This window comes from Penicillium canescens, assembly GCF_028828765.1.
Source record: "Penicillium canescens strain IBT 15451 chromosome Unknown utg000003l_segment0_segment0, whole genome shotgun sequence".
NCBI lineage: Eukaryota > Fungi > Ascomycota > Eurotiomycetes > Eurotiales > Aspergillaceae > Penicillium > Penicillium canescens.
This window is the reverse complement of record NW_026703965.1, coordinates 4326823-4352175: the sequence shown is the minus strand read 5'-3', so window position 1 is coordinate 4352175 and position 25353 is coordinate 4326823. Positions and strand designations below refer to the sequence as shown.

At 47.2% G+C, this 25353-nt stretch overlaps 4 protein-coding genes across 4 annotated transcripts; 2 read left to right on the top strand and 2 right to left on the bottom strand.

Annotated features, from left to right (window-relative positions):
• Positions 1-6609: 6609 nt before the first annotated feature.
• N7446_005026 (uncharacterized protein) lies at positions 6610-9944 on the bottom strand (the record flags this gene model as incomplete). Its single annotated transcript, XM_058513774.1, has 5 exons — positions 6610-6829; positions 6939-8611; positions 8680-9205; positions 9287-9747; positions 9822-9944. 5 exons carry the CDS (start codon positions 9942-9944, stop codon positions 6610-6612), a joined length of 3003 nt encoding a protein of 1000 aa, XP_058375103.1.
• Positions 9945-10766: 822 nt separating this feature from the next.
• On the top strand, positions 10767-11608 carry N7446_005025 (ankyrin repeat domain-containing protein; the record flags this gene model as incomplete). Its single annotated transcript, XM_058513773.1, has 3 exons — positions 10767-11074; positions 11126-11141; positions 11192-11608. The coding sequence occupies 3 exons, from the start codon at positions 10767-10769 to the stop codon at positions 11606-11608; spliced, it is 741 nt and encodes a 246-aa protein (XP_058375102.1).
• A 1022-nt stretch (positions 11609-12630) lies between these two features.
• N7446_005024 (uncharacterized protein) lies at positions 12631-13611 on the top strand (the record flags this gene model as incomplete). Its single annotated transcript, XM_058513772.1, has 3 exons — positions 12631-12694; positions 12759-12857; positions 12962-13611. The coding sequence occupies 3 exons, from the start codon at positions 12631-12633 to the stop codon at positions 13609-13611; spliced, it is 813 nt and encodes a 270-aa protein (XP_058375101.1).
• Positions 13612-23635: 10024 nt separating this feature from the next.
• On the bottom strand, positions 23636-25353 carry N7446_005023 (uncharacterized protein; the record flags this gene model as incomplete). Its single annotated transcript, XM_058513771.1, has 3 exons — positions 23636-23826; positions 23899-25194; positions 25254-25353. 3 exons carry the CDS (start codon positions 25351-25353, stop codon positions 23636-23638), a joined length of 1587 nt encoding a protein of 528 aa, XP_058375100.1.

Here is a 25353-nt window from a genome sequence, read left to right as displayed (position 1 = left end):
TGGCTTTTGGAAATGAAAGGAGTCGGCGTTGTGGGACCGAACTTCTATGGGCCCGGAATCTTACATTCTTAGCACTCTTCCAACGTTGCTAATACTCAGGATCGCGCGACCAATAATGTTCATAAACACCATCGTAGCCATTTAATCACATACTCTATGTCAAAGGCCGAAATCGTGATGAGTGCGGTCCATTTGCTCCAGTAAATCAGTTACACTGTAGCAGCAGCCGTAAGCATGATAGATCTGAAAAGTAAGTGGAGAAGCAGACGGGAGATCTAGATCGGAGCTTAAACCTAATTGCCATGAATCATCGCAGTATTCCGAACACGCGGTTCCGTGACATAAAAAAATAATTTGTCACGATAGTTTGACACTTGGTCACCGACCGTGGATCCTGCTCTGCGTTCCACGGTTGTTATGATAGAAACTTTTAATATGATTTGGATGGAAAGGAACCTTTGTTCCAGTTGAGTGATAGCATGCCGTTATTAGACTGGCTGGGAAAAAACCCCTCCCACCAACATGACTGGGCTGGGATTGAGGTTCAATCATATGCTTCGTAGCTCTACGGTATAGATAACTCTGTTGTCGACCCACCCAACCCATTCAAGGCTAGAATCCTAGTTGATAAGTGTTCTAAGAACTTTGGAGCTTAGGAGATCACTAGCTATTGTGTCATGATTTCATTGTGAGGACGCTCACATCCTGGTTCAATGAAACAACCCTTAAAAACCGCTACTGATCCCATCCATCAACTCAAATAAAAGAGACATCTTTGTGCTCGTGCCAACTCCTATCAGACCATGGATACAGTCATCACCAGCCTGCCCCCCAAAGTGGGCGCCATTCTTATGGATAATATATCCATCATTCAAATTGTATCCATGTTCTCGATCGGCGCGTACAATGCCGTTGAAACAGGGATCGTCACATTTGACAAGTTCAAACACTACCGCAGCCTATATTTCTGGAGCATGCAATTCGCATCCTGGGGCATTCTTGTGCACGCCATTCCTGCCATGGCACGATTCTTGTCTCAGTCATCCAATCTCGCGACGTCCATCCCCTTCATAGTCGGATGGCACGCTATGGTTACTGGCCAAGCCCTCGTCCTCTACTCGCGCCTGCATCTCGTTTTCGCCGATGCGAGAAAGGTGCGTTGGGTCTTGTGGATGATACTCACGAACTTTTGCATCCTACATATTCCAATGACCGTCTTATTCTTTGGCCTCAACAACGGCAACGCACGCTTTGCTCAACCTGCCGCGATATTCGACCGAATCCAATTGACGGGCTTCTGCATCCAAGATTTCGTTATCTGCGGCATTTACATATACGAAGCAGTTCATGCTTTCAGACTTATCAGTGCGTTCCGAGGTCGCGAGAGCCGCAATGCCATCATCCATCTAATTTGCATCAATATCATCGTGGTATTCGTGAATATTCTCCTCCTGGTGGCGGAATACAAACTGCACTACATTCAAGTGAGCTTCAAGACTGTGGTGTACAGCGTCAAGCTGAAGTTGGAGTTTTCTGTGCTCAACCGTCTCTGCTCGGTGGCCGTCCCCTGCACCTGCCAGAGTGGATCCGGGGAGCAGCGCCGATCATGTGATCTGAATCACTTTGATCGAAACCTTCCACGGTCATCTGCGGAACCAGAGAGGACAATGCAATCTGCGTCGACTTATGAAAAGATACAGCGCCGTTTCAAATTGCCAAACTTGGTCCATAGGTACCACGGGGCGAAGAGCTATTTGTCCGGGAAGAAGATCATTCCCTCCAAAGACAGTTCGTACTCAGAAACATTCCCCGAGAGCCATTCAAGCACCGGTCCGACTGGATCATCGGAATCTCTGCCGTCACTGGAACTGAGTCTATCTGAATTCTCGCCCAAATTCGATGTCTAAGCATCCTGCCAAGAATGCAGGCTGGGTCTCGTTGAACTTGCTAAGGACTGAGCAGCTTGCTGCGGGCTGGTGGTGGACATGGATGATCAGACATAACCGTGCTAGCTAGCTAGCGACAGCTCGGCCGTGACGCTTGATTTGAAGTCTTTCCAGACGATGTAACTGGTGAATATTTTGGAGGCAATGCGACTCTGCGCTTGATAGGTGAAATGTGGTCGATATCCATACGTCGGAGCGATAGGTCAGTGAGAGACATGGAGAACGGGGTGAAATAAAAAAGTAATATACAAGACTGTGAAAAAGTGGAGACAGGAAATTTGAAACAATAATTGTTCTCTTCACACCCAGTTTTGGCGTCAAACGATATTTGGCATTATCCTTCCGGTTCATCCGACCGGATGTAGTCTGGCCTAGCTGCCCGGCTATGGCCCTGTAATGCTATTCTGTCTACTAGTGCATGGGCACTAGATCCAATGAACAGCATTCTTATATGGTAGGAGAGAGCAAATGCGAAATACTAAAGAGTACTGATTGTCACAGCTTTTATTATGTGAGACGGGGAACTTATTGCACGTCCTTTCGTCAACCTGTACTTTCATATCACGCAATCCATGGACCAACTCTATCGTACATTGCTATACCACATCTACATGGAACTTCAAAATCTGGCCAAAGCAGCAATAACGCGGTTGCTTGGAGAAACCTGTGCTTATTTGGGATGTACCCCAGACAGTCCCTTTTTCGAAGTGAAGCCATAGTGCAAGAGAAATCCGTGGGAGATCAACCGTTTCTCATAGCAAATAGAAAGAATCAAACAAAAGAAACATTTCGGGAATAATCATAGTTGCAAGATGGTCGACTGAGAATTCGCGAGGTATCCTGACGAAGAACATTCAAATTGAAGGTGAAATTTATTGATAACATGACAAAGTCTCACGATTTGGACTCTGGGCCATCTAGAACCTTCAGGATTGGTGTAGGGTGATACGATATCTTAAGATCGAGTTAATATCTTCATAGCGACAACATCGATGATAAAGAGGAACTTACTAACTGGTTGTCAGAGAGAGGCCAATTTGTTGAGTTTGACGTCAGAACATATATCTTCCCAGATTTCTTCATGCGAAGAATGAGATGAATGTCGGCATCGCATTCCGTGGTGTACTCAGAGACTTTTTTGAAAAGCGTGTTTCTTCGCCTGCGCGCTTTTTGATTAACCGCGTCTGTTGGGTTTGATTTCGGTTTTGGTTGAGTGGCCATAATTGGGGTTATCTTTTTTACCGAGAGCAGTGTTGAGTCGAGGAAAAATCAGACCGACATCCGATTTTCGAGTTTTGTAGTAGTGACTTAAAGATCAATGGGGTCGCATAGCAGCTCTGCATTCTTAAGGGAACGTAGGGCAAGAACAGTAGATTAGTAGCTTTGTTCTTGTCGCAGAAAGCCATTTCTATCCGCTTCGTCGTTGATCTCATGCCACACCATGCAAGGAACGGTGAATCATCGCAACCATGTTGATCGAGGTCTTCCACTTCGTTTCCGTCAACTTCAAGGTTTTTATCGCTCATTTAAACAATGCAATCAAACAGGCCCGTGGCAAATAACGCATCGTGAACTTCCGCAGCACTATTTTGAGCAGGAGGAACAACGGAATTAAGCTGGCCGGTACTTTTGTGATGACAAAAATCCTAAGCGGTCTCAACAGTTCAAGTAACCTCGATTTCAAATGCACATTGGCGATAAGAAAAGAAGTTCCACTCCATTGGCCGTTAGCTGTCCGAACCTCAGCCCGGAATTGCGCCTTGGTCTGGGCTTGATTTAACCGTGTCGGCAATTGTGAGATGTACGTAAAATGCGCGCCCTTCACAGGTGAATGAGTCGCCATCAAAGTCGTCCGAGAACACGCCCATAGAGTTGCTTGCATTTTCTGCTGTGTTACTCGCCAGAGTAGATGGTAGCACTGCCAGAGAATATGTAGACATTCGCCTTCTTATCCCGTAAGTATTGATAAGTTACCGGCGACAGCAGAAATTGACCGTAAAAGGACAAACCCGTATGGACTGCGAATTGTACAAATGGCCACTCTCGAGTCAATGACCAGGACGCCATATGTAGATATGATACCACTGTATCGCTACAGTGCCACATCCTAGCTGCTGTGTTTGTCATGACACTTAGCCCTGTAAATGAGCTTGGTGAGCGGTGAGCTTTTACCGCCATGCAGTAAACAGATTATAGCGGGTCGATTGTGTTCGAAATTAAATCAAGCGAATAGACTGCACGTGCTACATCAATCTGATTCTAGTGAACGAAGCATGACAGGGATTAGGCATACAAACTAAATACCTGATGAGGAACAGAAAACAAAACAATTATTGAGTGGGAATCTGTGAAACAATTCCAAAAGTCAGTATGCCGGAACAGGCCATCTCCTGCTATAACGTGTGCTACCTTTTTCTTTGGTATCTTTCATCAACCAGCCAGCAGGAAACACAGAATCGCGTCCTTTTCTCGAAATGTGATGCCTCCACGCAAAGAGCCAGCCCCGATTCAGTGCGTTGTAGCTCAACAACGAGCATAGTAAGTTTTGATACCGTGATATGCAGTCTTGTTCGCTATACTGACCAACAACTTCAACTCCCCTTCGCTGGACGTTCGGGTGAACGTCTCATTCTGTCACATTAGCTGATGTCATGATGTGCATCGGGATGAACCTACTTGCAATAGTTCCTCAATGGAGACACTTTCCAGCTGCCGAGGTAAATTTCGGATCTCCTGTTCCCACTCGTAGGTCCGATTCTTTAACATCAACTTGGTGACGATATCGGCTAGAGCGCATAATTTCATCGTAGCGGAATTCATTTCCGATTGACTGATTTGACAGCTACTCTCAGCGCCCCCTAGTGAGCGTCAGTCTCCTATCGAACGATATCCACTAGGCCAGGGGGTATCTCACTAATCTTGACATCACCAGACTGTGTAAGCAGGATCGTATCCGGGCCCAGGGTAGCGAGTGCTCTTCCGAGCTCGCGTAGATATTGAATGCCTTCTAATACCTTTTCTGGATTAGTGGGGAATGATCCCAAAGCATTGTTTGACATACCGGTCTGACAACGCTAACAATCTCATCAGCGGTGATCGAGCAGCTGGAGGCTAGAATGTGATCGACTGACACTTCAGTTGGCTCCCACACCAACATAGATGATGTGTCATGGTGGTAATATTGAAGCAGTTTTGGAAAGCTGGGATGGCAAATATGTCCCATCAGTTCTAGTAAGGCTGCAGCGGGAGCCATCTGTTGTTCCAGTTGCTGAATATGAACCAACGTTCCTCTATTTGCCCTATGTCGGGCAAATACTAGAGACCGATCTTGCAATGCAGCAACGGGTTCGAAAGCATCCCATGGGTCCTGGTTGAGGTGTGGAATCCTTGTATCCGGGGGATTTGGCCGTGGCAGTTGATTTTGAAGTGAGTTGGGTTTGGTGGAAAGTCGATTCATCAATCCAAACGGTGGGAGGTCGGCTGTGTTTGTCCCGATTGCGTTTCATCATTGTGTGTGATTTTGGCGAATTATGGAAAGTACAGTGGAAAAACGAGGGGGCGAATGGGTTTTATAGCTCAAACCTTTGTTTCTGCATACCTCTTTAGACCTTGTCATGAAGTCTCTGGTCGCAACATCATATTATTACGTCACTGCGACTGAAAAGTGATATCCCTCAAATTAGTAGGCCATGGTGCTCTCAATTGATGATTCAACAATTTTGCTGGGTTGCTTGCTTTGCATCAGAAAATAGCTCTTGAATAGTCTTTGCCCCGAACGAATCAACCATTAGTCTTTTATGACGCTCAAACCTTGGCCTTCTTTGCTTTCAGATGAAAGATTATGCTTTGTCCAAGTTTGTTTAAGTGAAGGCAAGGCCAGGATTTCTGCGCATACCTAATATAAGCCGTGAATAAGGCCAAACATGTTTACTCTCAAGAAAGAGAAAAGAAGCCCAAAACCTCAATTACAAAATGCCAAATAAAGTCACGTGTATATCGAATTGTCTTAAGAAGTGAAATCACCAACCTACGAATTGCCATGTATATCCTAGGAGCTACGTGGCATAGGGTCTCCTGGCTTGCTAACAACACTCTCCTTTTCATCGGCATGATTGTGGGGAAGAACAGCATCACTCCATCAGATACTACAGTATGCAGGCTTCAGTTGGCCACTTATGTCACAAGCATTCACTTTGACGGCGAATACATCGCGGAAGGTAAGAATCAGGGACCAATCCATTTAATCCCAGTTTCTGGCGTCGAAATAGACGAGCACATTGCGTCCATCCCGGGGACAACAGTTCCATTTAGTAAGCTTGGACACAGGAGATACGCAGTGGTAACACGAATGCTTTTGTTGCTCTCCTTTTAGCACAACTTTCGAACCTAAGATGTCTTTATCTTGGCCCTTTTTTCAGTCAACAGAGCACACTTATTGACATGGTTCTCCACTTGGCCATATGTGAATCTAGTGATTATGGGCTGCCAAAATTTCCGCACCTCTGAGAGCTATCAATGTTTCTCCGCATCTTTTCGGACAGAGCCCCTGGTGAAATGCGAAATGTACTAATCTGATTTAATATAATTTTTTTACAATGCCCCTTAGAGCAAGATGTCCAACCCAGACCCAAGGCCAGAGTCCCCTTCAGTCCGTCACCTTAGCCTAGTCATGGTTGTTACATTGGTAGACATAGTCAATAGTAACCAAACAGCCATTCCCCCTGTGGTACGTGCCACATTTGTTGCATCCACCAATTTTGCGGATGTTTTGGTAGTCATTCCACATATCATTGCCACTGATACTGCAGTTTGTACCCTGGACAAAGACACCGCAGCCTCGGGTCTGATCACCCCAGCAGTTTCTAGTTTGACTGGCCGCACCACTAGAGAGTTAAAATTAGTAATGAGATCAAGCAAAAGAGCGTGAAAGAAATATTCGCATGCCAATGGGGCAAGATGCGGAATACAAAGAGACTGGTTTAGTCAACTTACTTGGTATTGTAAAAGGGGTCGTCGTCTCGGTGAAGGTAATTAACGGCATGGTCGCACCATTTCAACATATCCGGGGTCGAGCACATAGTCGAGCCCTCGCAATCATAGTCGCTAGCATCCGGCTCGACAAAGTTTCCCTGGACATTGTAGCCTTGTGTCTGAATCACGAATTTGCTCGTGTCGGTAGTCAAAGTTCCCAGGGGTAATGTCCACGTGTAAGTGTAGTCCGTGATATCAAGTGTGATTGTCGACATCGACGTCCAAGCCCAAGGTGGAGCGGTGGAGCCTTTAGGAAGTGTGCCACTATATTTGTATATCGTCGTTCCCTCGACCATGTAGTGGGTACAGACGTATTTGTCGACTTCAAAATTGACACTCCATCCCGGATCGGTGTCGAAGTCACATCCCACCGAGTCCCAGAGATAGAGGCGGACGAAAGCGTAAGGAACAAGAATGTCAGCCTTGATGATAGTCGAGCCTTCTTGAGGAGTGGAGTGCCAGTTGGTGACAGTCTTCCCGTTTGGTAAAGAGTCGGTGACAACGGTTACTGTACTGGAGGAGGATCCCAAATCACCACCTCCTCCCACGGCACTTACGTGGAAGTCATGGCTAGCTCCTGGTGTGAGACTGCCAAGTGTGATCTGAGTCATTGTGTTTGGAACGCTTGCGACAACAGTATTTCCTGAATACACGTGATATCCAAGAGCACCTGAGGCCGGGTACCAAGACAACTGAGCAGAAGTATATTCTGAGGTCACAACTGTCAGTCCAGAAACCGCCCCGGCCGAAATTCCAGATTGCCAGGATGACGCATCTTCGTTCAAGAGAGCGCCGCCATCGACTGCATCCAAAATCTTCTTTATATAGGAATCGGCAGGCAAATTGTCGTATGGATTGGGCAAAAGATCATCTGTGAGTTGAATAAAGCCAGCTCCGCGCTTCTTAGATAGTGTAATTACCTCATCAATCGCGGAGTCTGGCACGTTGTAAATGATATGCCATAGTTTCCGTGGATCCTTTGGTATCCAATCGTTAGGTGTGTAGGAGTTGACGTACGCGTCATAGCTCAGTTCGAAAGTTAGCAGTGTGTCCATGCTATCCTCGAAACAAGAAGCCATAGGAGACCCGGGATTCAGGATTGTGTAAGCACCAGGGTGGGTACGCTTCGTATAGTCGTTTATGTACTTATATAGATCGACATATTTATCGTTGTCACCGCATTCAGGCCAACCCTCGTCGAAAAAGATGCCGCCAATGTCGCTACCATAAAGCGTGTACCACATATCGATATCTTGCTCGATCTGGGCCGTCCAATCCGCCAAGTCGCCGGAACCTAGCCGGGTTAAGAATTTCTGATCGCTCACGCCAAGGTATCCCGTTCGCACATAGCCAAGGACTGTTTTACCGGAAGCTGAAGCTCGCTTAATAACATTAGTCCAGTCATCGTTAACAGTAGAATCTGGACCATTGACGACATTGGCAATTAAGATGGGCATCTTGTCAGAAGGATAATCATCGATCAGGTGCTCCCAGGCGGACGGGTCTCCGAGCGGATTGATGTATGACGCCACCGCAACCTGCTGCCCGTTTCCATCCGAAGAATCGGTCGGTACAGAGTCTTCGGCCGTCTGGGTATACGTCGCAGTCGTTGAGTAAGTGTTCTTGCGTTGCAGCTTGTGACCGTCGAGCAGTCTGTAGTGCACATGAAGCGGGGCCCGAACGGGAATACAGTACACCCTACACCGCATTCTGTGGCCGTCTGTTGCGTGCAGGAGGTGATGCTGGGATCGCCTTGTAACGATGCCGAGGGAATTATGTTGTCTGGCTTGATGGCACCGTTGTTGAAATAGACCCAAGACAGGGCGAAGGCTCCGACAGCCAAGCCGTTGAGCTGAGTTTGGGTGATAGTTGGGTTCAGAAAGGTAGCCTGGGTGAGTGCCCATTGCGCCACGGTGTTCACAGCTGCTACCACCTCGGCGCTGGTCCATGGCAGCCCTGTCGGCTTCATGAGGAGCCAGTCGGGGAATCCGCCCCGGTCGATTCCGTCGGCTAGAATGTTCTGGGCGCCACATATCACGTTGCTCAAGTCGAGCGCACGAGATTGGAGTTTTTTGAAAAAGTCGTCGCCGACATCGCAGTTGCTGTTATCCGAGCTGGATAGCAACTTTTGAAGATGCGCTGCCACTGCTGCATCTAGTTTAATATTGACGTCCCCTTTACTCCCGCCATTACCGGCACTTGCAAAGGTCGTAATTGTGGCTGGGGAGCTTAACCAAGAAAATATCAGCTCAGTCGCGCGGGGCAGAACGGGATAGTGAGTAAAGGAAGAGGTGGAATTGTTAGCTTACCCAGTCGCCTTATTCTGTTCTGGAGGTGCTGTTACTGTCATTGACTGTGTGCTATCATCAGTCACAATGATAATGGCAGTAGCGGTTTCGAGTTCAAAGGACTCTTCGAGTTGCTCTGCGGGGATTTTTATGGGCACTGGGACCACATGGTCTCCCTCATATATGAGGGGAAACAACAATCCAGCAATTAACATAGCGCCAGCTCCCAGAAGCCCCCCGTTCCGCTCTTGTAATTCACGTTTGTTCGCATTGTGGGATTCAATGACATTGTTGGCGTCTTCGAGGAAGTTCATCACAGCTGTGTAGCACCGGGAATCAATTTGTGTGTCGCAGCTGCTATCCATGGTAGACTTCAGGCTAGACTGCATGTCTGGAGACAGGTACAACAAGATGCCATCCTCTGTTGGACTACCCAATGCAGAAACTTCAATCACAGATCCTGACAGAGTCGGGGTAGGGACCTAGATAACAGCGTTAGCCGCTTTGTCTGGACGGGGTTTGCAGGCATTAAAAGACAATGATAAGTGTTACATACTCCATTTGTGGTATACTGGCCCAGGTCGCCCACCACAAAGTAATCACCACTCCCATTCGCAGAGTGCAGCTGAGCAAGTACAGAGAAGAGGATGAGAGAAGGGGGAAAGAACATTCGAGGCATCATTGCGTCTAATGGAGAGGGTTGTGGCTTTCGCTTCCTTCGAGAAACTCACCAGGCTTGGCCATGCTCGATAGACTGGAAATAGTACATTAATTATATAGTATTGCAGCTGCGTACTCTCTATTATCCCGTTTCCGTAAACAGTTAAGTTCGCCCGGACCCTTGCCACGATGCTTAGTTCCGGTGGCAATCCGCCCTAAATATCAACAACCAGCTGACCGGGAGCCAGAGAGAGATTCAAGCACGGGATATCGGCAAATTCCAGTCAAGCAAATATTGAAGGATCGCGGAATTTGAGTATCCACCCTACCGCAGTCAAGTCCGTTTGGCGCAAACACTAGAAAGGAAACGTACCATAATCCGAGGAAGGCGATTTACTTTAGTGCCTCGCGTAGAAATTTAAGACACTTAGGGTCCGAATGGATCTAGTAATAGCCGTGGAAGAGATTTATGGCCCCCAAGCTAGTGTCACTGGTCGAAAGTAGGTGCTGACCATGCAAACCGCCCCATCCGAGTCACTGAACTTTTCGGATGTTCCCGATTTCAGACTGCTGTAATTCTGACCCGAATATTTTAATTAAACCAAGCAGAGATCCCAGAAATCGCTCAGACATCGAGTACAGCCGAAGATCTTGGCGCTCTATATTATACTTGCGTAAATTACCGTAAATTACCGTAAATTACCGCACATGTATCGTCACGTGGTTGAATTACTAGTTCTGGATGTGGCGACCTTGGAACGCTCACTTCCTCTCTTATACAGGTCTTGACTTTTGTCCTCAAAACTATATTTCAGCTACAATCCTTTTGATCCCCTGTATCATGGAACCTGACGAGGCATTTATTAGGGCGTTCCTCAACGCATGCGCCTCCGGAGATCTTTCAAGCACACAAGAAGCCATCTCCAGCGGGCGATTAAGTACTGAGAACCTCGACGAGGGACTGGAACGCGCCGCGCGGGAAGCACACCCTGATGTTGTGTCCATTCTGTTTGACGCCGGCGCTCGTGCAATTTCTGCGAAGGACTGGCTCACTGGGACACAACCTCAGATGCCAGGCATCATTCGCCAGTTCTTTGACCATGGCCTTGACCCTAATTCGTCCCTATCCAACGGCGAACCTTTTCTATGGTAAAGTGCCCACTTGAGAGCCAAATATTCAGAGCTGACTTCTAGTTACAGCATTCTACGAAACCCTGCATCCGCCCGCGAATTTCTCTTGCGAGGCGCTGACCCAAACTGTTGCAGCCCCAGGGCCAGGTTCCCCTTCGCGACTGGAGAGTCCCCCTCGCCCGTGCCCTTAAGAGCGTCAGTGGAGAAGATCTATCTATGGTTGAGCTACTTCTTGCCTATGGAGCCAAGCTAGAATCACATCTCCTCTTTAGAGTTATAGATCGGCGCGTGAGGGAAATGGAATTCACGACCAAGTTTCTTTTAGCTAATGGCCTCGATCCCAATACAACACATGAGATATTGGGCACTCCTCTACACCGCGCTATTGCTCTTGGCCTGACGGATATCATCAAAGTGCTGCTAGACGCAGGCGCGGACCGCACTGCTCGACCAGCGGGCACGCCACACCATGACGAGTCCCCCTTGCAACTTGCTGAGAGGTCAGAAAGTCCTGCGAAGCAGGCTATGCTTGATATCCTGGGGTCTGAATAGATATACGGGTAGGCCACATGGCGGGTGCAAACTATTGATAACAATATGATGCTGCTTGGTGTGCTTTGACTTTCACAAGGAGCCAGGGGTCCTATATTTATCCTGGAACTAGGCTACTTCATGCTGGATGACTTTTCTACAAATTGGAAGTCACATAGACTATGCATTAATTCACGTCCACTATGGTATTTCTGGTCCTGGGCTACATAAACCAACTACCCCTCAATATCCGCGCAGTAAAACACCTTTACTACGAGTTTTATGGCACCATTTAACTGGTGTACTCCGCCTTCTCTCGTTGGCTTCATCTTGATATAGCTTACTCACTCTGTATATACTTTGTAGTCCTTGAGAGAATCTGTGTATTTTATATATGATTTCACAGGTAAATGTAATAGTGAGATGATTGCTAGATGATATTTATACGCTTCATTTGTCACTTGCGAAGGAAAAATATAGGTTAATGCGGCTGACTGACTTTTTACCCGCGAAAAATACCCCTGTTGGCGCGATGGTTTCTAGGATTTTCCAGTCTTTTCAGACATCACGTATAGCGTAAAAGCCCCATCATAAATATTATCGACTCCAAGAATACAGAGTTTATCGGAAGGTTGTAGTTCCATACGGTACTGTATATGATAACTGGTTACAAGAAATATTAGCGACCTTAGTCTCGTTCCGAAAGTTGCCTAGGTGGAGAGCGCCCGGTGCCGGACTATGCCGACGCCTGATAATACTCATCCTTCGGTAGCATATCCAAGAACGCTAGTACTAGTCACTCATTATCCTAGTTATTATTATCTTTTTCCGCCATACTGGGCCCTAAACAGAGACAAGCCCAAGGAAGTCTCTGCTCATTGCAGAAGTATATCCGGCCTGTGTAATTTACAGTCACTATAAGTTGAACCATTTTGGCAACCGAATTTTGAAAACCACTTTTGTCACCATCCCAACGAACACATCGTCTTACGTGCCCACCCAGGACCTTCTGCCAGTGACCCGATTACATATTTTTATCTATGATGAGGCTGCTATCTCTCCTAGTATGGCTGGCCTTTGCAATCTCTGCAACTGCACTCATCACCGGTATACCAACTCCCCTTTAAACGCAAGAATGCTGTAGTTCGTGACAATGCTGACATTATATCAGATGGGTCAGATGGCCAGGTATTGGAGACGAACACCTCAAGTATTGTTAAGCGATCTGGTCGACCTGTGTGCGGGCCTAACCTGGCTCCTGAGAATACCAGTAAGCGCAGTGTAGGGTTCATCTACTTTGATCGCAATGTCACGGCCCTGAGTAAAAGGATGGTGCTACCCGGGGACAGTATGGCTGCCTTCTATGTATCACAGCTTCCGCTTGTGACAAAAAGCTTATCCCACGCGATAAAGCGAGTGTTTCACAGTATCTGAGCAATGCATGGCCCGCGCAATGGAGCAGGTTACGTGCAGGATTACAGTGGAGCACGGGAACGGACGGCCTGTCCGGCTGCACGACGCTGTATATCATCAGCCGAACAGGGGTGTATGCTGCCCATTATTTTGAAAATGTTTCTTTCGAACCTGACCCCTTCTGGCGGACGGGCGATCACACCACAAATGACCAACTGTTCCAATACACCGTCATTGACGTTTTGAGAAACGGAGGAAGATATCACCCCAGACTAAATGCGGCCCGCATTGAAGACGACACGATCCGGGCTTACCTCATATACCCAGCCCAGACCTCGAAAGAATCTGCGGATGATGTCGGCTACTCTGTGCGGAATGAGCAAATCCGGACTACCGTCGGCGAAATTGTACCAACGCTGCAAGATGGGTCACGCTGGACAAACATCCCGTACCAGGCGACAGATAGTCAGGCCCTTCTCTTTGATCCAGAAAAGACCCTTGGAAAGAATCTCTTCAAATACGACCCAGCTCATGATTTTGGCGGGGGCCAGAAGAAGCATCTAGCGGCTCTATGGGTTGAAGACGAACGAGTCCATTGGGACTATTGGTGAGCTTTTAGCGCATCATGTATATAACCTGGGGTACGGCTGCATTTATTTAACTCTGACCTGGATCTCGCTTAACTTCTACTCTTGCCTTACTTCTAATCTAGAGGCCAGTTTAAAGACTTTCAATCCTAACATTATGTATATAATAGAGTAAGAAGCTATATTATAAGATCAAGACAGCGAAGAAGGAAGACGGAGTACCCCTATTGGCGCAATGGTTTCTAAATGCTGCCATACTCAGGAGTATTTTGGACCGTGAAATACCTAGTAATATATCAGAGTGTCTAGGCACGCAGGGGCATAGTGCGTACCTGGGTATATTGAGATTCCCCTTTGTACTTTTTTGGGTTATTTTTTTTTTTTTTAAAAAAAAAAAAAGCCACAAGAGGTAGGTTTACTATTTGCTAGAGATTGCAACATTGGACGTGTATAGGGGCCGGTGCGGTACGTATCTACGGATATATATAGCTGAATCATATTGCTGAAATACGGTATTACGTATTACGGGAGTTTAGGAAAAATCGAACTTCACTTCATTTTTTTAATTAGGAAATCTAGATATCTGTCATTGCTATCAACTTTCGATCGCAGTTCGGTATTTACGGAGAGGCCTGTATTACGACTTATGCCGCATACGGTACCCTGTTTTCTGATGCATACGTAAGCTAAAGCGAAGCAAAGTAAATACAGAGCACTATCAGGGTCGGGAAGGGCGGGACCGGCTTTGGCCCCCGATTTCTGGGTTCTAACCGGGACCCTAGATCCCCGCTAAAAGCCCACTAAAAGAAGAGGCTAACAGATTTTTTAGAAAATTGGTAAATTTCAGCAAGCTAGCGGATTTACTCTCTAGATTATGATCCAATCATAGAGAAACTCAATGTCGAGCAAAATCCCAAATTAAGTCTCAGCTCATGGCACAAGACAAGGAATGTATGAAAAGTGGTAGTTCAATTACAGTATATGGACCCCGCAACCAAAGCTTACTTCAATGCGATGCAGGGACAATGGAACCGCCTGTCTCGGTGATCATTCGGCTGGCATTCTCCACTTCCACAAACATCGCTTACGCCACTTCGTTTAAATCACTAGACCATTTTATTGTCGGGTTTCCAAGACAGCCAATTGGTTACTCACTAATTGCAAATATTTTATTCCACGTGCTTATTGCCGTTGAAATTTTCATTTCCTGGGAATCTATTTCAGATCCTTCCTCACCTAAAGCGCAGGTCCGTGCATTTCATAATACTCTCGTACCTCCAGGTCTCTGACAAGAAATTATTTCAGCCTGCTCGCAAGGACCACCTCCGCTCCATTCAGAGCCCTCGGGCGAAACCGGAGAACTAGAACTTACTATCCTCCTTCTCTCCTTGCTTCACCGGACTCTTTCCTCCATTACGGACAGATTCTGGGAACATCATCAAGCTTGGTTTGATACATGAACGCAACCTTCGGCTTCAAATCAGTCAAAGAAGTTGTGGTATCCGGTCATGGTACGGTAGAGGACAAGGCAGACATAGGATGACTAACAGTGCTGGGCGGGTGCAGAATAGTGCTGTTAAGGGGCAGTGGGCGGTCAAAGGGCGGCTGGACATCCAAAGTTACGGGTGGAAAGGCAGCAGTTTCTGGCGTGAAAAGTGGCCATTTTTGGCGTCAATTTCACAGGTCCTCATATTCTAATATAAAGCATTGCTAATTATGAAGGCGGAGGAGGGGGGAAATTGACCAACTTGGATAGGTGGAATGGAAGCAGAATAATTCCTAGTGAGTGTAGAGGCTGAGGTTTGTGACTGATTTCAATCTACGCGCTAGCAGAGTTCGGCATGTAGCAAAATTTTATCGGCACGTTAAAGTTGCTGGAAATCAGGTCTTCCCACAGGCCTTGTTTCAGGTCCACGATGTATGATAGATGTTAGTACAGTGGAAGTAGAGGCCAGAACTTATCAAGTGACTGCTTGACTTTGCAGAGTAAAGTGAATTGATCGTAGAGGAAATTGCCGAGGGCAGAGGACATATTTATAGGCTTCTCGGCTTCTGTCACTTGCAAGCTGGATAGGAAATGTTGAAGGAAACCTATTCCTGTTGAGGGCTGTTGAAAGCCATGTTCTTTTCCCGCAACTAATTACAGCAACGCTTTTGATGCTTTTGGAGCTTCAGTGAGAAACTAGCAAGAGCCATGTTGAAGAGAAGGGATGCTGAGTCGGTCAAGAAATGTTAGCTGACTGTTGAATCCTTCATGGCCCTCTTAAATTGAGGCTTTGTGGGATATATTCAATCCGCAATGACAAGCTCATTTTTTTTCTGATCGGCTCATCTGTGAGCGACTCAATGTTAGATCACCCGCCAGTTGTGCCTACAATTTCCATTTAAAAAGCCAAAATATTCTGCGAGTTAACCCATTATCAATGAAAGTACCGCCTGCCACGCCACCCTAACCTTAACCTATCACCGCCTGTGCAATAACCCTGATTTACCGATAGCGTAATTCAAGGAGAAGATTGACCCAACTCCGCACATTGGAGGGTGGTTATAGGTACAAGCGAGCTACTATTGTAGAAGTAAGAGAACGAAGAGATGGAAATAGTGTCGGGCGCGTTGATAATCATATTTGGGGGAGATGTGCGTGAATTACATGATTTGTTGGAGCCCAGATTCTGAAAGATGAATCCAACAAAGTAATCACAGCCTACCTTTAGTTCAAGGCCAGGTGCGAAAGTTGCCCTCCTCATCCAAGTGACCTTCAAGGTAGAGCGCAATTCTACAGTTGGAAGCTGCTTCAATGGCCCTTTTCACATTACTAGCACATTTTGCACGAGTGTCCCTGTAGAGACGCTTGACAACCTGTTCGTGTCCATTCCGAGCTGCTTTGCATAACGCCGTGTCCCCGAATCTGTCAGTAGCGGTAACATCCAGCCCATTTTCCTCCAGCAAGAGATTTATAATAGCCAAATTACCATCGTAAGCGGCCAAGGAAAGTGCAGTGTCTCCCATATAAGTTTTGAGATTGATGTCTGGGGGTGTTGTGTGTTCAAGGAGTAACCTTATAACTTCCGGGTGGCCCATCTCGGAGGCAACACAGAGAGGCGAGCTGTTCCAAAATTGCTGATTGACGTCGATGGTATCAAATTCAAGTAATCGGCGTACAACTTCCACATGACCCTTTTTGGCGGCATGGAACAGTGGCGGGGCCTGTTGCACGTTCACATGTATGTCTCCCCTTGCAAGGAAGAGTTCCACCATGCGTAGGTCACCATTGAAAGCAGCATAGGTCAGGGGGGCCATCCCTGGTCGTCGCGAACGTTAGGATCTAGATCCTCCTTGGCGAGAAGGACACATGCCATCGGTATGTTTCCCGTGCTCGCCGCATTGTGAAGAGCTGTCCTGCCAGTTTGACCGGCCACGTTGACGTCTACATGATCTTCTGCGAGGATCTGTAGGGCTATAGCTGTGTGTTTTGCATCTGCAGCTAAGCAGAGTGCTGTTGCCCCATTAACATCTCGGGCGTTGATATCCACAGCACCATATGCTAAAAGAAGCCCTGTGATCGACTTATTGCCATACTCTGCTGCGATGTGGAATGCGGTGCGACCGTAACTGTCTCTTGCGTTGGAACCTATACCGCATTTGGCTAGCAGACACTTGGCTACCGACGTGCATCCATACTCTGCTGCGACGTGGAGAGCAGTGCAGGACTGTCTGTCCGTTGCATTGATGGAAACCTCTTCATAGGCGAGCAATTGTTGGACTACCTCCCTGTCACCTTTTTTCGTTGCTTGATGCAACAATCTCTGACCATCTCTATTTCTAGAATTGGGATCTGCGCCATGGGCAAGGAGTAGGGCGATGACATCATGAAGGCTTGCCTGTACAGCCTGACGGAGCAGACGGTTTCTGATAGTGACATCCTCCAGTAGGGTCTTTCTTGAATTGGAATCTGAATGAAGGAGTAACAGCCGGGCAATTCTCGGGGTCTTCCGGGCAATGGCAAGGCTGAATGGTGAAAATTGTTTGTAATCTGGCGTTCGTATATCGCTGCCCCGTTCAAGAAGGACTTGTACCAGATTCTCATCGCAGGACGCGACAGCGTACCAAATAGCAGACCGGTTCTTGACGTCCGTTATATTCAGACATGGATTAAAATCCAGTAAAAGTGATGCAGTAGACAGAAGATTCCTTTCAATGGCATATACGAGTGGGGTCTGCCTGCGCTGATCTTGCCAATCGATATCCGCTCTCTTGTCGACAAGAAGCGTGCGAATAATTGTCTCGTTCTTAGTGCGCATTGCATGAAAAATTGGTGTGCGAGATCTATCGTCCGTGGTGTTGGCGTCCGCTCCGTAGTCGTCCAACATCATTTTTACAAATTTCGATTTGCCTCGGCGAACTCCCCAAAATAAGGCAGAGCTGCGTTGGTGTCGGACGTTGAACTTGTACAGATAGTCGAGGAAAAGGTCATTCGCTGCATGATTGAGACAAGCCAGCGCAAACAAATCTCTGGCTTGATCCAGGCTCTCCGCTATGCAAAGAAGCATTTCAACGGGAAGATTGAGGAGAAACATCTATCCGTTACGTTAGTATTAACTCACCAAGTCGTGTAGTAAATAGTGGAGGCGGGCATACTCACATTGAAATGTTCGGTTAAGAGGAGCTGATTAAGGCTTGGTGCGTGTGGAATTGGCCTGGTGGGTGACTTGAATAGAAAGCTGAGAGATGGAAGAGAATGCTTGACTGTCTTATATGTGTCATAAGATATATCTTGTGGCAATCTGTCTGAGCTCGGAATGCAGGATGACTTGGTGTAGGCTTTTACGGTAGGAAATTGATAGGTGGGAATCAGGAACGATTTAGGCTCCCGGGAGGCAGGACCTACCATATAAGTATTCTACTCACAATTCAAATGTGGTGAATCTCGGGTGGAAAGAAAGATTCTTAGTCGTCAATAGATGGCAATGCTCTAGACTTCCGGCGTACGGCCTGGTCATTAATGCGAGGAGCTGCTACCTCCTGGAGCAGCCGATCGGGCTCCCAGGAGGAATGGTCTTGTATGTGATGGTCTCACGGATACAGAGATTGATAGGGTCTCGGATCAGCAATGGACATCAAGGACAACTATAGCTGACGTTAGACAAGTCGTGGCTCAAGGAAGCAATAGAGAGAAGCTTCCTCGCGTTTAGGGAGACCCATATGTGGAACAGAACTGGGGGCGCACCGAGTCATAGACACGGTTAACAGCGATATGGGGTGCAGGACTATTCAGGTGTCCCACCAACATCGTATGCACCCATGTGGGTCCCGCGCAGACCACACCTCCGTCCGTATGCTTCGTAGGGCTAGGGGTATCCTTGAGAGCTGCTTCTTGGCTCCCACAAACGTTTCAGAGGCTCCCAGGAGCAAGAGAACTCCCAGGGCCCAGAGATTAGTTCCTAGTACGGATGGAACCGTCTGCAGAGCGTGAACAGTTCCTTAATAGTGATGATGAAGATGTGCATCTTTGTATCTGGATACTGCGATGAGTATCTATTTGCTATTCATACGGACAGCGACAGAAACTACGCGAATAAAACTGGTATCATTAATCAGGCCTAATAAGTATGGTTTCCCACTTACTTCTGGAGGCAGTAATGGGACTGCCTCTGTCTGGGCACGAATTGGAGGCGGGCGACCGAGATAAAAAACACTTCAATGAGTTGGACGAGAATATAGATCGTTGCATCCCCCTGGGGGTTGCGGCTCATACGGTGCCCCATTCAAACTTACCTGTATGGAATATGGTTACACGGTCATCGGTAAAGGCACCACGTCAGGATTATGGGAAGAAGTTTCCCGCGAAGCGCAGGTTTATCGAGTGCTGCGCAAGGCCCAAGGATCCGCTGTACCTGTATTCTTGGGTACGATTGACTTGGCAAAAATCTATTTTCTTCATGGCGCTGGAGAAATCTGCCACATGCTCATAATGGGCTGGGGAGGCGAATGCACAGCGACGATGGAGGTGACGCAGTGGCTTCGCCGCGAGATACACAAATCGAACAAGGAAATTAGAGCCCTTGGTATGACGACCTGCGGCGAGACAATGTCCTTTGGAGTGAAGAGCTTGGCCGTGCTTTGATCATTGACTTCCATCGCTCTACTTTGAAATGTCGACCGGTTTTACAACGGTCGGGGCAGCCAAACGACGACGACTATGTCAAACAGAGGCAGGAGATGCAAAACGTTTTCGTATCTCTTGACAACGGGATTTTCTTATGATCTGTTGAGTTAGCGATCTTATATATGATACCCAGATTTTCAATCTCATCCGGTCATTCTAAGTACACAATAGAGCGAATCACAAATCTTAAACCTCGGACTGAATTCTTTCAAATTAGAATAAGAGAAACAACGACACTGAAGTTCTCACTGAATTTGATTAGGCATCTTGCTATGGTCTTCCTCCTTTGATTTTACGTCAGCCTAAACATATGCGCCCTGAGTGCTCGATACGTATATTCTATAGTCCTAATTACGGCGAGGAGCACGACAAGAGGAAACCGAAGTTGGAATGCGGGCAAGAGCGGTAGACGTGGTAGATGAAACAGCCTTTCCAGGCACACCCTTGGTAAGATCAGGAATAGTTGACTTGATGGCTGCCAAGGCACTGAATGTAGGTGTTCCGGTGCATGGTGGCTCACCTTCGCGAAGAAGATGATCCAGTTCGCCATTGTGCTCCACAATGCTTCCTGGTTGAGGAAACCGAATGTCCACGTTCTCTTTGGTGACGCAGCCATTTATGTTGGCGATGAACATGGGTGGGAAATTAGGCGTTTGCTTTTGTATGCTCTTGTGGCACTGTTGCGACGAGGCACCAGACACGGTGACTGGGGCACAGTTCATATACATCTCACGATTCCCAATACGATTGAACCACGTCCAGGCCAACGTATATTTCCCGGGATTAATGCCTTCGGGGATTGCGAAATCGAGGTGAAGGGCATTGTCGGCAGTGGCGCCTCCGGCGAGTTTCTCTGCCTTCGTGGGACAGCCTCCTTCATAGGACTTGATGACCTTCCATTCGGAATCTTTGGTTGGCTCACGGTCTTCGGTCAGGCTCAATTGGCATGAGCCGCCACCGTGTGTTGCACTTCCTTTGAACTTGATTATGTTTTCAATGCCGATCTGGTAGACAGACTCTGTTGAAGGAGCCAAGAATGCATCTGTGCGTAGTTTACAGGGAAAATCGCTACCATGTTCAGCGAGAGGAGAGTTGTTGAGGGTTTCCTTGCTGTAGGGCTCAGGGGACATCATGATCAGATGTCCGCTGACCGCCTGTAAGACGATCGCCTCCAACAGTAGAATATATCTAATGAGCATCATAATTGTGGAAGGCTCGGTTGATCTTCGCTATATTGGAGCACCACTTGACGAATTGAATCCCTTGTAGAGGTCTAAGAATTTGGATGCCGGGGAGACAATTGATTTATAAAAGATATAGAGCAAATCACAAAACCAACACTGGTGGCTCATCAAAGTCACTGTGGAAAGAAAGCTGATGTGAGTCAATCAAGGATTTGCTCAGAATAAGTGACGCCACATATAAGCGCTTGTTCGAAGCTCATGAGTCCGAGATTAGTGGGTTGAAAGCAAACTCATCACATATCTGAAACTTTAGTAAATATTGGCAAGTGGATGTGTTAACCGGACGGTGCGGCTTTGTTCGTAGTCTGCCCCAGGTTCATATCACAACATGATTAAATGAGCACATTAGGAATGCAAATTCCAATTTGGCGCCGACATTTTTCGCTCCTATGAGTGGACCGACAGTGTACTGGTGAGTCAATCAAACGATATTGGAGCGCTCAATTGTAATTCACCGGAGTCAACGAAGCTAGAGGGAAACGTGAAATCAGACCACACAGTAGTATAATGATCACAGAGTTCGAATCTACTGCGTATGGGACTAGAAATCTTGGAACCAACGCTTGTTGTAGGAATATCTGAGATGCTGTTGACAGCGTTTGCGTTAGAGGCATCATAAAGGTAGTCTGTATTGACGCAGCTTTCTGCGTCTTACTTGCATCTTGATCATGCCAAGATCATGGCCAATGCCAAAGTACACATGCGCAATTGGCTTTATTTAGTAGTCCATGGTTAATTATGGTCTACTTTCAGTTCAAATTGAGCCTAGGAGATTCTGTCGTTCTCAATAAATTTCTACGCAGCGCCGGTTCTCTACCAGCTCCTTGAAAATACATCGACCATAACCAATCTCAGCCGGTAATATGTCTCGGAAACATAGAAAACCTCTTCCCCCATTGTTGCCGGCTCAGCCTTTTCCTGAGCTACATGTTCAGCATGATGATATAATATTCTCAACCGTCAAGCCGCCGACCGTAGCGACCGATCCTTTCTATTATCTGGACTCACAGGTCCTGCCAAACTGGTCCAACCTCGATGACAGCATATGGAAGGCTAACCGCACTGACGCTGCTTCGCTGCAATGTGACAATCGGGCAGAGCATGGAGTCATCCAGGTCTACTACTGTTCCCCGGGTTCTCATCATCATACGCCAATCTTGCTGGGGGACCATGGCATTCCCAGCGTCTATCTTCCTCAGGAAGCAGACCACTCCCTTGATCCGACCTCCATACTTTGCCCGCCGCCATTGAGGCTTTGTCATTTGCGACGGATTGACTCGATCCCAATGTCCAATATAGCTGACCGGCTGCCGGGGGCTGATTTCTCGACAATGCAGAATATCGACCCTGCGCTGGTTTTTCCAAGTACTTCGACAACTACTCCTGAGCCCTTGAGATTTACAGCAAATCTTGGCGCCGCTGCTGAAGTCTGTCCTATCCCCGCTGATACCGGTATCTCCCCTTGGTTTCTTGATCAACCACCAGGGAATTCCCAGATAGTTCATGACAAGAGCGCGTGCATAAACGATCTTTCACTGCCTGACTGTCATGATTATGACAAGCAGCCTGATCATAAGCCGGATGTTAAGGACCAGGAATTTGATATGCACAAGCGAAAATTCAAGTGCAACATCATCGGCTGCAGAATGGGGTTCAAGCGTCAGGACCACCTCGAGCGCCATACAAGGAGTCACTCGAAGGAAAAGCCCTATGTCTGCTGGGTGCCTGGATGCCACCGTGCCTTTTCACGCTGCGACAACCTCAACGTCCATTGTACGAAGACACATGCGAGACCGGGTGGTCGCAACCGTTATGTTGCACCCTCGACGAGACGAGCCCCGACTACGATCCAGATTTCCGTGGCCAGCTGTCGTTTGACGGGCGCCCACTCGGATTTCCAGCACCTACTAGCCCCCTATCTGAAGCTAAGCCTCAGCAACCATAACTTTGCGCAAGATTGAAAATCAATGCCTGATTCTTTCAGATAACAAACGAACGAAACTAAGTAGCCTTACAGTACGTCCCGAAACTGGTGCAACCGTCTACACTCTTAAGTGATTATTTAGCCCCACTGCCAAGAAACACTAGTCTATATTGGGAATCATTCCGATAGTTACTTGGGTATTTGATCGTACTCGGATGACATAATAACTGGAAGACGCGCGCGTTGCGCGCATCGGCCCTGAAACGAAGAACTGGAAAGGAGAGACAGAAAGGTGGAAAGAAATATTAAGATGTGTGGATTGACGTTCAAGTTGTTTAATTAAGAATGACCAATGAGACGAAAGATCAGATGACTAATAAACGCGATTGAGAAAAGCAACTAAGAATCTGTTAACCTTGCTAACAGTTTTTGTTTTACGATATCGCGAGTATATCAGCACATGAAGTTTTCCTTGGCCTTTGAGAGCATCTCTCTGGAGTGGGAGTGGTAGCACGAGGTAAGACCTGGACTTCGTCTGCTGTCTCTGGCCACGTTATTTGCGTGCTTTCGTCGTCCTCATCATCAGGTACATTTGTTCCGGTTGGCTCAGGATATTGCTGGTCGCTGAGAGAGGGTTCATTTTGAGGGGTTGTATTTGATTTGGAGGGAGTTGTGGGGCCGGCCCTCTGGGACCAACGATCGACTCGCTTCCGTTTACCCGTTGTTGAGGAAGCAGTTGAGGTAGTCGATGAGTTGGTGCTGGGAGAAAATGAGGATGGGGATTTCATTCTGTTCAACGTCGTCTGATTGAATATCTTTGCTCGGTATACAGTACTTCCGAAAATCGGTGTCGGCACCAACACTCTTCGATTGTTTCTGGAACCCAAATGCGAAGGTCCACTGGACTATATTTAGAATACCCTCGGATTAGCAATATTCCTGTATCGTCAACTATACAGTATTTTACTTTATGAGACCTTCGAGGGTCATAGCCACGGGGTCAACCCGGCCACCTTCGCGTCGTAGCGTCCTGGCAATGGCTGCTAGTAATGACTTTGAGCAAATGGAAGAGTGTACACTGTCTTCTCCGTCGGGGAAAATCTCATGGGCTGCTTCTCGAAGCAGAAAGTCCTTGGCTGACTGATGAACTAGAGAGATTGTGCGTCTTCGGAGTGTTAGGAAAGAGCCACAAATCCCTATAATCTCTGCTAGATCAGAATTGTCTGCGATTTCTTCCGGTAAGTCGATGTAGGATGCTAATTCGTCCAACGTGATAGGGCGGTGAACGGCCGTGATAACGCTGAGTAGAGACTTGCATATTTCAGCATCATCCGACTCGCTAATTTGACCTAACATTCGCTTATAAAGCTCATCAAGGCCAGAAGGGAATTCTTCTAACTTCTTCCGAACGTTTCTTTTCGGGACGTTGGTGAGTTTCTCGCAAACCAAGGCTACCCAGAGGAAGGTACCATGTGCGTTTGACAATAAGTGTTGGGAAACAGTATCACGGATTTCACTAGTATATTTCTTCTTTTCTGCCAATTCCTGAACCCTATAGTGGATAAAGGCGGCGACAGCCTCAGCGACAGACGTCTCGTTTAATTCAAGACAGAGCTTTGTTTTTTGGGTCGCAACGTCAAGAATCTCTTCGATAGCTGGCCAGTTACGGCTCGAGACGATCCATTTGACATGTGGATATGCTGATGATTTCTGGGAGAGGAGTTTAAGAAGTCGATCTAAACCCGTAGTACATTCGTCGAGAGCATCGATGACTAAATAGGTGGTCTGCAACAGCGGGTCCTCGAGGATGCTAGTGAAAATTTCCGACAAAGCTTCCCACGCGTTAACATCCTCAAAGACCTGCTTCCCAGTTTTGTCATACGGTCGCCGTACATGGGGGATAAGGGATGGCTGCTGGTCAACCAGCATAAAGATAAGGCCGCGAAGGACTGCAGTGGCGTGGTTTATCCGTACGTCAGTGGCCTGGCAGAAAAAGAAGGACACGGTGGCAGTATCAGGAGCGAATGTAGTCAGCTCATTGATGATTCCACATAAGAGCATCGTTTTACCCTTGCCAGGGTCCCCTTTGATCCAGAGCAGTTGACTCTGTTCCTGATAGCGCCATCGTTTGAAATAAGCATGATCGAGGATCCAGCTGTATGCGTCTTTGAGTAGTCTACCCTTCTCCTTCTCGATACGATACTTGTCATGACGAGGATTGGTCGTTTGCAAATCCCGTAGGCAGGCTCGGGTTGCTGATATTTCAAATTGTTCTGAGACAGGAAAAGGCAATTAGTGTGTATTCACCTAGCATGGCTTCATCAAACCCTACCAGTGGTGGGATGAAACTGTGCAGTGATATGGCCATGATTTCGCCCTATTTGAAGCCCAGAGTTCGTGCCGCTAATAGATGTCGTAGACACTATAGCCAT